General features: G+C 32.6%; 2 protein-coding genes across 24 annotated transcripts; both read left to right on the forward strand.

Annotated features, from left to right (window-relative positions):
• Window positions 1-317: 317 nt before the first annotated feature.
• Window positions 318-3,002, forward strand: LOC107888983 (plastid-lipid-associated protein, chloroplastic). The gene is made up of 3 exons (XM_016813262.2): window positions 318-896; window positions 2,095-2,290; window positions 2,463-3,002. Exons 1-3 carry the CDS (start codon window positions 400-402, stop codon window positions 2,778-2,780), a joined length of 1,011 nt encoding a protein of 336 aa, XP_016668751.1. The 5' UTR covers window positions 318-399; the 3' UTR covers window positions 2,781-3,002.
• A 3,908-nt stretch (window positions 3,003-6,910) lies between these two features.
• On the forward strand, window positions 6,911-13,179 carry LOC107888984 (uncharacterized). 23 transcript variants are annotated; one of them, XR_005901811.1, is made up of 10 exons: window positions 6,911-7,333; window positions 8,091-8,253; window positions 8,510-8,605; window positions 8,691-8,896; window positions 8,980-9,038; window positions 9,383-9,451; window positions 9,541-9,584; window positions 9,715-9,864; window positions 10,932-11,052; window positions 12,915-13,179. XR_005901811.1 is itself a non-coding variant. In XM_016813263.2 (4 exons), the coding sequence occupies exons 1-3, from the start codon at window positions 7,253-7,255 to the stop codon at window positions 8,792-8,794; spliced, it is 348 nt and encodes a 115-aa protein (XP_016668752.1). In that variant the 5' UTR covers window positions 6,961-7,252; the 3' UTR covers window positions 8,795-9,038; window positions 9,383-9,454. The 23 variants fall into 23 exon arrangements, 1 of the variants encoding a protein (XP_016668752.1); XR_005901815.1 differs by having other exon boundaries at window positions 6,969-7,333; window positions 8,984-9,038; XR_005901814.1 differs by lacking the exon at window positions 8,510-8,605.
• The last annotated feature ends 229 nt before the right edge of the window (window positions 13,180-13,408 follow it).

Below are 13,408 nucleotides of genomic sequence, written 5' to 3' on the forward strand. Positions count from 1 at the left end.
TGGGACTAAAATATTAGAGTTATAATTTTAAAACCCTAATTTTACTATTTTAATTAAAATCTTATTTGTTTTTTAATTTTTTTTTGTAAATATAATTTTTTCCATAAATTTGTCCATCCACATAATATATCATAATCTAGTAATAGTAAATAATTTTAACCATGTCGGATTTAAACTTGCATTTAATATCAAAACTAACGGTCCACCTAATACAAGGGTTTGATCCGAAGTTTGAGAATTTAATAATTTAATGTAAACGTTTTGAAGTTTAAGGACATACATAAAATTTAGCCTATAAGTTGGGGATTAAATGGCAAATAACACATTTTCATTCATACAAATATTAAATCTCCCCTGTTTTTTTGCTGTGACTTTTGACAACTTCAAAACCAGACAACCATGGCTACGATTTTTCAACTCAATAACTTTCCATACAAGACTTTCTTAACAACTCCAAAACATATTCAGTCCACTTCAAAGCCTTCAATTCTACTTCTCAACTCTATCAAACGAACCCAGAATTCAAGCAGTGTATCTCACTTTTTGACCAGAAAATCAATTCGGTCAAGACCCGGTTTCCAAGTTTTTGCTGCGGACGATGACGAGGGGAGCCCGGACAAGGAGGATGAGGTGATGGAGGAGCCAGAAACAGAGAGCGGCGGAGTGGTCGTGGCCGAGGCCGAGGCAGAGGAGGAGAAGCCTAAAGAAGAAGTGGGTGAAATCGAGAGCTTGAAGAAAGCATTAGTGGATTCGTTTTATGGGACTGATCGTGGGTGGAAAGCTAGTAGTGAGACGAGAGCTGAGATTGTAGAGCTTATAACTCTGCTTGAGGCTAAGAATCCAACTCCAGCACCAACTGATTCTTTGCCTTTGCTCAATGGCAAATGGATTCTCGCGTAAGTTATCTATCTATTTTAACTTTTTTTTTTTTTTGAGTTTGGTTTACAGAATCATACAAGTATGTGTAGTTTAGAGCCTTAAAACACCGCCTACTTAAAGCTATTGCGAGTATTGAGGGGAGGTAACTCGCTGTTGAAGCTTTTGAAGGTCGTTGGTTGGGAGTCAATAGACCCCTCAACGGTGGTTGGTATTGTTTCCGGTGTCTGTGCTCGTGCTCGGTTTTATGCGGATTTTATCTTTCAATTCCGTGAAAAGCCTTAAAAGGTTCATAGAGTAGTACCGTCTCACCTGATAAGAACACATGAGCCTTTGCTCTTGGTGGAGTTTAACCACATGCTCTCATATGACATTTGTGGCTAAGAATAGATACCATTTGCCTCACCCACCATGAAAATTTGAGCTGTTTATTTGATTTGATTTGAAAACTTGAACTATTTAAGTTTAAATTTTATTTTATTTATTCTTATTTGAATCAATTTTGGTCAGGCCTATAGCATGGTTGATCATCTTTGTTGTTGAAGGCAAAGTGTTTGCTATAGACTGTTTTATTGATATTATGAACTCTATGGAGCACTCTGTGACCTTATAAGCCTTTGCAATAACTTAAAATGGGCTATGGTAAGTTGGTAGTCTCTTGGTCTATTAGGTTAGGTTTCTTTCTAGCAATCAATAAATTAGGCCTTGATTAAATAAGTAAACAGAACTGCTAAAAGAATATATAATGATCTGGTTCGTAAAATTATTGGTTTTCTCGGTATTGCAAGTTGTTTATAAAGCACAAGTATTATAAGACACTCTTATCATGTAGGCCAACTTAATGCAGATGTTATTTTTTCTGGATGTACCCTTCACTGTTCTTTGTACTCAAAAAAGAAGTAGCCGAAAGATAGTTATCGGGAGTAACATTGAACTCGGTGAAACTAAATAAAGAGAAAGCTCGGAGCATATCCTATGCTTCTTAAATGAACCGCTGCTGCTACTCGATAGTAATTGCTTTCGCCAAAATAGCTTGGTTTTTCTTGTGGTATTTCTCAGGGTGCTGCTTGGGAGCAACCATGAAGTACACTTGGGAAATATGTATATATTCTTCTTACAAATGATTAGTGATGCTAGCTTTATCACTAAGTATCTTATTTATTTATTTCATGAGATTCTAGTGCGTGTTGATATTTGATACACTGTTTTGTGGCACAGGTACACGTCTTTCACCGGTCTGTTTCCGCTGTTGTCAAGGGGTCAATTGCGATTAGTAAAAGTGGAGGAAATATCACAGACCATAGATGCTGAAAATTTAACCGTGCAGAACTCTGTCCAATTCTCGGGGCCGTTAGCCTCGAGTTCTATTAGTGCAAGTGCAAAGTTCGAGGTCCGAAGTCCCAGGCGAGTGCAGGTATGTTGTTTATGTCTGTCTCCAACTGCCAGCATTTGGAATGTAATCGAACCCTATCGTACTAAACAAATTTTCATTCTCATTTTTCCTTTTCGAATGTCACCAAATGCACTAGGAAATGAAAGATCTGGATGTAACATGAAATTTTCTTGTTTCATTTTGTTGTATGCAGATCAAGTTTCAGGAAGGCATAATCGGAACTCCCCAGCTTACGGACTCCATAGTCTTACCGGAAAATGTGGAATTTATGGGACAAAAAATCGATCTAGCTCCTATCAAAAGCTTGCTCAACTCTGTACAAGACACAGCTTCCACTGTTGCAAAGACGATTTCGAGCCGACCACCATTGAAGTTCTCATTATCAAACAGCAATTCGGAATCATGGTTACTTACCACATACCTTGATGAAGACCTGCGGATTTCAAGAGACGGCGGGAGCGTTTTCGTGCTCATCAAGGAGGGCAGTTCTCTCTTGACCACCTTGAACTAAAATTTAGATTCCATCCCCTCTTCCTCACCTTCGCATCACTATATCTATGCTCCTGGTTTTCTGTTAGGTTGATCTGATACGTAAATATCTATAAACATGAATTCTAAATGAATAAACACGCACACACTTATCTTTCACTCCATGTTTTATGCTTTCACTCCATTAAAGCACCAAACATGTATTATTAGTTAACCAGATTTGCAATACACATTTCATTTTTTCTTTCTTGAGGCCAAAAAAAGTAGTTAAATTCTGTTATTAGTACATGTACAATGCTTGAGTTGTCTATTTGGCCCTTGTACTTTAATTGGGACATTTTCCATCTTTATACGTTTCAAATTTTAAAATATTAGTCTTCGTCAAATGGTAGCTACTAAATTCATTAAGTTATGCTGTGTTCAAAAATCGATTAGGCAAATATATAATGCCATGTCCTCATCCATATGTATAATGCAATGTCAACTTATTATTTTCACATGTTACTAAAAAAAAGATTAGTTAATAGATTTAAAGATTGTTGTTTGCATTAAGATTGAAATTCCAAATTTTAAAAAATGTAGTGATAACAATGATCTAGTTGGAGAATATGGATCAAGACCTATAACTTTATGCATAATACAAGAGCAATAGTAGAATTTAACAAAACATATTTAACTATTACCATTTGATCAGGATTACAACTTCAAAAATGAAAACGTACACGAACTAAAATTAACCAATTCGATAAGTTAAAGGACTAAAATTGATCTAATTAAAGTATAGATACTAAATCTACAACTTACAGAAGATACAGGGTTTAATATCAAGATCTAACAAAAAAACAGAGAGGAAATTTTCTTACTCTGTCTAACTTGGACTTGCTGTTGCATATATTTATGAACTTACACTATGAATTCAACTTTTCTTTTCTTGATTTAGCTTTATCAACTAATTAAGTAAATGATATATTTCAAATATAAGATTGCATTAATTCAGAAAGTCAGAATCAATCAATATAAACTTTGGCTTTCAAGGATTGGAGTCTCGTCTTTTGCCAACAATGTCACGATCTCATCGATTCACTTATTGCTTGTTAGTGTCACGATCCGTCCTTGAGTAAATCTACTTGAAGCACTAGATCAAGTTTAGAACAATGCGAGAGCAAGAAAATTGAGACACAAAGTTGTTGGAATGTCCCAGAAAACTCTAGAAATTCAAAGAAAGGATCAGATCTTGTAGAAAATGTGTATAAGATTCTAAAAGTTCTAGAACTATCCACACTTATATAACATTTAATAGGGTAGTTGAGAAATTTCTAAAGGATAGATCTAACCGTCTATTGAGATTAATGGTAACCATTGGATCTGTTGAGTATGACTCCTATTTCAATCAAATTTGAGAAATAATCTTTCAGTTAAACTCTATTTATTTGTTTCAATCAAACTCTAATTAGTCTAGATTATTTTATTATTTGGCCTATGAATTTAGCCTATAAATAGGCTCTTTTACAACCTTAAAACATATACCCATTAAAGATTAGAACTCATAACACTTTTAGAGAATTTTGTGTTTACGTTTTGAGGGTTTTTTGTTTTCGGGTTTTTGGGGTTTAGTTTTTATCTCCATCTTTTGTACTCTTTGTTCTTTTTCCATTATAGTATAATTATCTTTACCTATGGTTTTTTATCCTCTTTGGATGGGTTTTTCCACGTTAAATTTGTGTGTTCAATTTCTCAATTTCATCTGTTATTTTTACTTGTTCGTTGTTTAATCGGGTCGATCCCTAATAAGTGGTATCAAAGCTAGTTCAATTTTTGTATATCAGCCCATTCAAAGATGGTAGCAACAAGGTTTGAAATTGAGAAGTTCGATGGTGTCATAAATTTCAATCTGTGGTAAGTTCGGATGATGACAAATCTAATTCAAACCAGCCTGAAAAAGGTTATTATTAGAAAAAAGCCTGAGAATCTAAATTAAATAGAATGGGAAGAGCTTGATGAAAAGGCCTTATCTACAATTCAGTTGTGTCTCGCAAATACGGTATTGCAGGAGGTATTGATGGAGAAAATCTCATCCACCTTATGGAAAAGGTTAGAAACTCTTTATTCGACTAAGTCACTGGCCAACTGTTTAGTGTTGAAACAACATCTATTTTCGTTACGCATGAACAAATGTGAGATTTTTAGATATCACATCAGTCAATTCATTACACTTTTAAATGATTTAAAGAACGTTAAGGTTCAGATTGACGATGAAGATCAATATATGCTATTGTTGTGCTATTTACTTCCTTTATAAAAGTCTTTCAGGGAGGCCCTGATTTATGGCAGAGACAAACTTTCGTTCAAAGATGTGAACGGTCATTTGTTGAGTAGAGACAAACTCGACAATGAGTTTGGTTCGGATAGCAAGGTAGATAGGCAAGCTTCCATTTTGGTAGTATCAAAGAAGCGAGACAAAAGATGTCGCTATTGTAAAAAGTGAGGTCACGTCAAAGCAGATTGTTATAAACTGCAAAATAAAAGAGCTACTGAGAGTAACGAGGAAAATGTAGCTGGTGCTAATTTGGCTGATGAAAGCGGTGTTGATTTGTTGTTAGTGTCAACGAGCAATAACTCTAAGCTTATGTCCAAGTGGATCCTCGATTCGAGATGTTCTTTCCACATGTATCCCAATAAAGAATGGTTTTCCACATACAATTTGGTTCACTACAGGAAAATAGGGTTTTAGCGGCGTTTTATCAAAAAATGCCGCAAAAATTGTAAAACACAGAGCAATAGCGGCGTTTTTGTTAACATGCCACTAAAAACAGAGCAATAGCGACGTTTTTTGTTAAAACACCGCTAAAAACAGATCAATAGCGGTACTTTTGGTAAAACTCCGCTAAAAGTCGGAGCAATAGCGGCGCTTTTGGTAAAATGCCGCTAAAAGTCAGAGCAATAGCGGCGCTTCTGATAAAACGCCGCTAAAAGTCGGAGCAGTAGTGGCGCTTCTGATAAAACGTCGCTAAAAGTCGGAGCAATAGCGGCGCTTTTGATAAAACGCCGCTAAAAGTCATATAATCCCTAAAACCCCTAAACCCCAAAAAATCATGAACACTAATCTATAACCCCTAAAATACTAAACCCCTAAACCCTAAAAACCCTAAACCCTAAACTATAACTTCTAAAACCCTAAACCCAAAAAACATCACATGGATGTTGATGTGTATATACATATATATTAATGTAAAAGCTTATGTTCATAATAAATTATGGAAGCAATACTTAATATTGATTAAATTTATTTTTTGGTTTACGGTTTAATATTTAAGGTTTAAGGTCTATAGTTTAGGGTTTTATGGTTTAAGGTTTAATGGCCATGGGTATATAGTATGTTAATCTCAAGTGAATCATATTCAATAATTAAATCCTAAACCCTATAATTAATTATTGTTATCAATAATAGATATCTTGATTTTGATAAAAAAATATTTTTTATATATTAATAAGGTGTTATATTGTTTAATGGATTGAAGGGATATTTTGTGGAAAATGTTTTAAATGATAAATTTAACTTTAAATTTTATTAATAGTTTTTTGTTTATACTATTTTAATATTTATCTATATTGATTAATTAAAATATATATTTATTTATATGAACGAAAATTCTCTGCACTCATTTGTGTCTCCACGTTTTTTAATTGTAACTCATTTTCTTTTTAAAATATATATTTGTGTCTCCACGTTTTTTCATTTTCTTTTACACAATTATATTTATATTTATTCAATATAAAAATATATTGATCTATTTATTTTTTTAAATGTGTATGATTAAATCAAAATTAAAGTTTCAACTATACATTTAAAGCACAATTAGAATTTCACGTCTACAATTACACATTAAACCGAAATAAAAAATAAACTCAAAAAATAAAAATTAAAAAATAAAAAAATTAAAATTTAAAAATAAAAAATTAAAAAATAAAAACTTAAAAATTTAAAAATTTAAAATTTAATATTTTAGTCCATATTTCAATTAAAAAGTTCAATATTCAAAATTAAAAAAAATTCCAAAAGAGAAAAATAAAAAATATGTTAAAAATAAAAAAATTTAAAATTAATCAATAGTGCTGTTTTACCTTAAAACGCCACAAAAAATTGAATTATAATGGCGTTTTTAGTGAAAACGCCGCAAAAAAATCACCAATTCTCGTTAGTCCCTAAATCCCCCAAATAACTCTCAAAATTTGCCCCCAAATTTCCCATTTCCAGCAACACCAAGTCAATACACCTACACTAATTGCCGGAAGTCCGTAGCTTGGAGCTTGTCCTGACTGCTTCCTCCACTAATTGCCGGAAGAAGCCGGCTGTAAAAGAAAGATCTTTTACTTCAACCTGGCTTCGGTTGACCCTCTTTCGGTGGTAGTAAGAGCAGAATCTTGGGTTGGTGCTTGAAGTAAGGGTCATCAAAGAGACGGATCAGTTTCCTTTTAATTTTACCGGTGATTTCTATGGCGATGGAAACCCTAGATGACGAGAAACCGGAGGAAGAGGAGGTGATAGATAAAGAAAATAAAGAGGGAAGTGAAAAGGTATGCTTTCTTTTCTTTATTCACATCAAAAACATCAAAAGCTTGCTTCACTTCTTCCAAGCTTGGCTTTTGTTCAAACAACCTTGAAATCTCCTCACAATCGTATGATTCATTCAACTATTCTTCACTTTCTTGGCTGCAAAAATCCCCAGGTTCCCCATCAAAATCTCCACTTCTTTTCTGCATAATCTCTCACCACCAGATAAAACTTCCTTGCTTGAAAACCCAGATTTCTGGTTCTTCAGGTCCCAATCTGAAGTCTGGTTCTCCATTTCTCTGCTTTGTTTCTTAGAACCTGCTGTTTTTTCTCTTGTTTAACTGCAATTTCTGAATTTGACTTTTTGTTGTTTGTACAATGAAGTTTCTTGGATGTTCATAGGCGGCTGTTTTATTTATTCCTTGAATTTGATCCTTATTTTTCTCTACATGATTTTTCTAAAAATGACGAATTTCATAATTCGATCCTTTAAATTTGGATTCTATGTCGTGCATATAATTTGTGATTGGCTCAACTATTTACTTCAAAAACTGAAATAAAAAATTTGTCAAATTCAGAGTGCAAATGATACTTTATTTTTTATCCTCTACGTTTTCCATGGTTAATTCTGTTTTCCATGGTCTTAGGGTTAGGAGAGCTGCAATTTGAATTCTAGAGTAGACTCTTTGATTACACAGATTGAGACAAAGCTTGAGTTCGATGGTTTTTTTATTAATACCGTTGTTCTTCAATTTCTTTTCTTTTTCTTTTGGTTTGCAGTTGAATCGTTCAAGTTTCGTATCTGCAAATACACCCTCCAAAATTTGTCATACTTTTCCTGGAAATGGAAGATGTCAAAGGTTAAGTTTCAAGACCAAAGCTGCGGGTTCAGTTGAAGGAAATGTACTTGACAAAGAATCGGCTAGTATTAGTGACAAGATAGGTAACTGCTTGCTGTCTCATTAGATATCTGATTTCAGGGAAAATAATCTTGGAAGCCATGGTTTCTCTTAAGCTATTCAGAGCTGAAATATGGAGAATGAAACTGGCATCAGTTCTAACCCTGTTATAGTTTATCTGGCTTTTGAAGCATCTTTGAATTTTTTTATTTAAAATCATCAAAGGAAATTAACATGCCATCTGTATTTCATTCCTAATTTGTTTATAACAAAAGATGAATGCAAAATCTCTCTCTGTAGGTCATTTTGATGAGAATTGAATCCAAAACGCAGTTGCCTTGGTGCCGTAGTTCATAGTTTGCCACATTACGGTGGACTTTACAAGCAAAATAAAGTGTATATTATATTTGTTGCTTTCTCCTACATCTGATGCTTCTTCAATTTTGGATGGAATTACATTTAAGTATTATCATTGATGTAGATTATGGAGTTGTTGGTATTCACCATGTTGGAATTCTATGTGAAAACCTTGAAAGATCTTTTCAGAGATGCTGCGAGTTTAAATTTAAACGTAGAAGAATGTAGAAGAAGGAGTTATCTTATGACTGGATTTTTTTTTCAATTAAAATCAGCAAACACATCAGAAGAATCAGGTAAAGGACACTATTGATGTGGATGAACCTAAAGGTATTTTACTTTTGCCATATAATCTGTTTCTTTATGATACACAATCTTCTTTAGGCCTATTTTACTAAGTCTCGTGTATTTAGAAAGGGGAGACCCGTTAACTGCTGAAGAGTTGGAAGAAAAGGAGCGACTATTAGAAGAGGTGAGTGCAACGTGTTACATGTTATATTTTTATTTGTTTGTTTGTTTGAGCATGGTGATAAGATAATTGTCTGTGCTGACAATCTTTTTGCACTGGTTGAGTATGCAATGAAGCTACGCAAGCCTATGATCTATGGTGCTACCAAGTTATTTGTGAACATCAATTGCTCTGTCCTTTTTGTATTGTTTTTATATTGTTGTGTCAATTTTCCCTTGTAATGTGCAGCCATCTTGAGAGGACTAAAATTCTAGTCATGATGTGAACACTATTTTATTCAATTTGGGTTAATTATATCCACTAAGCTGAAGCTTTCTGTTATACTAATAACTATTTCCCTATTACAGGAGCACGCTACTGCTGCCCTCCAGTATTTCCTTGGAATCAGAAGTAAAACAGCATTGCATTCTCTTTTGGTATGGTCTCTGTATAAATGTCTGAACTATTATTCAATTTTTTGCATCTATTTCGTGCTAATGATGTACGTATGCATTTCCTTTTGTAGCACTGGATATGCAGCTACCAAATTTTATTCACCAAAGTCTGCAAGTATGGTTTGCTTTCTCTTTCATTTTTTTTCTCATTCTCTAATAATTCTCCTTAGCTTGTATTCTTCTCTGGTAATAAAACGATGAACCCTTTGTTACAACAAATGCGGACGGCTATTGGCAATGGACAGGCAATCAGCTTTAATCTTACCTCCTGTACATCGTCTTTATCGAACTCTTTCTGTTTCAAAACAATCATCGACTCAATCTATTTCCTCAACATTAGATCAAGGTTCTAATGCCCCTGAAGCTTATCATATCGGTTGCTTCTCGGATAACACGTAAGTTCACTCTACTTTCTGTTAACCAAGGTATATTAGCTAAAGCTAGGAAATAGAAAGATCAAATTGATACTAGTGAGTGATGAAAACAAGGTTTCTATATTTACTTACTTTAGGTGATCGAATGAGAATGTTTTAGGACATGTGTATTACATGATGTGATATGCAAATATGCTTATGTGTATGTACGCATGCTAAAAAAAGACATGGATTTAATTATGTTCTGGTGTTGATTTTATTTATGCATGCTTAATTTAGTAAAAATGTTGTGTATTCATGGAATTTTTGCAACGATTCTTTTTATATAAAAAGTAAAGGAGCATTCTGGAATTAAGATGAAATGTAAGATTTTTAGAAGCAAATTAATCAATTAATACTTTTAATCACATGTATTAATCTATTACAATTTATTCTCATTTTGTTTTATTTATATACATGGTTTCCACAGGAATGAAATTTGATAACATTAACTCATGAAATATGATAAACCCTGTTTTTATATATTCTGAAAGCTCAGAAGAAGGCACTACTGGATCATGTAAAGTTTTATTTTGGCTGCTAACAACGAAAAGGTCTTCTAATTCTCTCATCAAATGGAATTAAAAAGATGAAGTGAAGCTCTCTATCAAATAACTTGTTCACTTAAATTCGTTTTACTTGCCATTATAGATTTTGAACTACTTTAATCTCTGAACTGTTAAAAAACTTAGCCTGTTTTCTTGCTTGTGTCTGCCATTCCAATCTTATCAGGATGATGCAATATGTGCCTTCCTATGTGATAATAAATTTGAAACCAAATTCCACAGTTTCGCTTTCTTTCATGTTTGATGTGCTAGTATCTTTAGGTTATCTTTGAATGAGAGAAATGAAATGATTTGTTTGGTTGGCTTGATATATATCTATATTTAATGGTAATTGGAGATATGTTTTGAGTGATTAGGAATATTAGTCCTTTTGGTGCATACAGGGACCAGTTTCTATTAGTAGTAGTAGTTTTAAGTTGGTTAAATATTTGTGAGGCAATAGTGTGCCCTGAGATCTTATAGATTATGATTGAACCTTTACAGGAAAGGCAAAGATTGAAGCTCAAATCTTAGCTGCTGAAGCAGCAGCAAAAATGAAGGCAGAGGTTGAGCTGAAAAAGCAACGGGAAAGAGAAGAGAAGCTACTGGAATTACATTACAAAAGGTTTTTATCTTTTTCTTGCGTTTTCTTTTTTGTCCTTATTATGTTTATATAGTGGAGGGTTTTAGAAGCTAGAACACTGTAATACCATATAGTATAATACAAAATATAAAACAGACCATGCCATTATTTATTGAACAGGTAAAAAACCAATTATTTTTTTTCCCTTTTTCTTAAATTAAAGACCATGCCATTAAGGTAAATGCCATTAATTATATTTGTTGGTTGAGATAGGCTTTGCCTCAATAAAAAGTTATTGTTTTTATTCCGATTAACTTTTTATTTTACCTCGTTGCTTTTCATTCTACAAGTCATAGGACATTAATATTGCCTTAGCCACTGATTTTCCTCACCCAATTTAATCTTTTAAGTTAGCTCCATCAATCTTCCTTTTATTTTTTTTTTGGTCCTAAAAGAATTGGGCTTTTACTTCCAAAGAGGGAGAACTAGAAATTGAAAAAGTTTCCACTCACTCCAAGTGAAGTCTGAATTCTTTTCTGGAAGGTTGGATTTGAATCATTACTAATTTTATTATCACCATATTAAAAGAAAATTTTACAATTTCCCTGGGGATTAAACTATAAACTTTCTAATTTTGAAGTGACTAGAAGTGAATTTTAAATTCTAGAGGAAGTCAAATGCAAATTAACTTAACATTTTATAAAATTAAAAAAAGACTAAAAAAGAAATGATCATTTATTGGGTAACGTTGGTAAAGGAGAAGAGTAGTAGGGAAAACCAATATAAAATTTCTACAGAATGAAACCATATGTAGAAGAACAGTCTTTATATATCTGATAGATTATAGTGAATCTTGGAGCTGCTGTTATCACATAATTCTACCATTGTTTCGTGTAAGATTATTATGCAGGCCCAGATGCTATATTCAACACTTTTTAATCAATCATTTTCTTTTTCGAAATAAAATGGAGATGAATAAGATGATTAAAGCTGTGAAAAGAAGGTAGGCACAATGCAAATGCATGTTTAGCACATAGACAGGAACATTAAATTAATGTTTAAACATAAAAAATAAAATAAGAAACAATCAAACCAACTGGTTTAACCTGTGGTCTAGTTTCTTTAACATTGGCATTTATGTCCTTTAATGTCGAACTTCTACATTTATGTCTTTCATTTTGAATTTTTAGATGATAGTAGTGTCAATCAATTCTTTGTCCCTTGTTATGCTATTAGTTCCTTTGTTTTGCATTTTCTTTTTTTCTTTTTTTGCCAAAGCCACTTGTCCCAGGTGTCATGTTTTTTTATGCATTTCCTTGGCTATGGGGTTTTGCTTGGTAGTTATGCAGCTATTTATTGAAAGTTAAAACTCATGCCTGTTTTATGAATGCTTACATGCATGGCAAGCTGTTGTTAGCCTTTCTTTCTATTATGTTTGTTGCTTTGTATTAGCATTCTCTATGCTACTTGCCCTGCAAAGTTCCAAGTTTCCATTTTTATTAAAGATGGCAATTGGGTATTTGGAAATGTTAATTATCTGATCTTTGGCAATTTTGCCCAGCAGAATTAAGCTAATTTTATGGTTCTATCTTTAATTAATGCATGACTGAGCAATGCTTTCTTTACAGGTCAGTTTTCTGTTTCTTTATCATGGATGGATGTATTTATTGGAAAATGGGACAAAGTAACTTAATACAAAGAAATTTTACATTTGATTTTCTATGCCTTTTAGATCACCTCTAATTTTAAGATTGATTGCAAATGCCTTTTTTCATTTTTTACAACTTTTTCTGACCAACAATTTATTTGTTACATATATGTTTTATTTTATTTTAATCATTAATTGTATGTCACTAATGCTTAATTGTTATAATTTTTTACATAAATGTTTTTTTTTACTCGAGGCTAAGAAGTTAGCATCACAATATCAAAAGGAAGCGGACAAATGCAATTCGGGTATGGAGACGTGCGAAGAAGTAAGGGAGAAAGCTGAAGAAGCACTGTCGGCTCAAATGAAATTAACAGCAATGTGGGAAATAAGAGCTCGTCAGAGAGGGTGGAGAGAAAAGGTCGCCAAATCTAATGCATTTCCTTATTTCATTTTAGTGACTTCATTATAATGTCTTATTTTATTGATATTTTTATATTTAATCTAGTTTTTATTATTTATTTTAGTTTTGATTCTAAATTTTTATTTTTATTTTAATATTTAAGATAACTTGAGTTCTAACTTTTGAATTTTAATTGTGTTATTAATTTATTATTTTAAATTGTAAATTTAAATTCATTAATTTTTGTATTTAGTTTTAAAGTTAAAATTTTAATAGAAAATTTTTATATTTATATCATTCAATATTTTAATAATGAATTTTAAATTTTTTTATATTTTTCATGATTT

The sequence above is a fragment of the Gossypium hirsutum genome, chromosome A09, assembly GCF_007990345.1.
Source record: "Gossypium hirsutum isolate 1008001.06 chromosome A09, Gossypium_hirsutum_v2.1, whole genome shotgun sequence".
NCBI classification, from domain to species: Eukaryota; Viridiplantae; Streptophyta; class Magnoliopsida; order Malvales; family Malvaceae; genus Gossypium; species Gossypium hirsutum.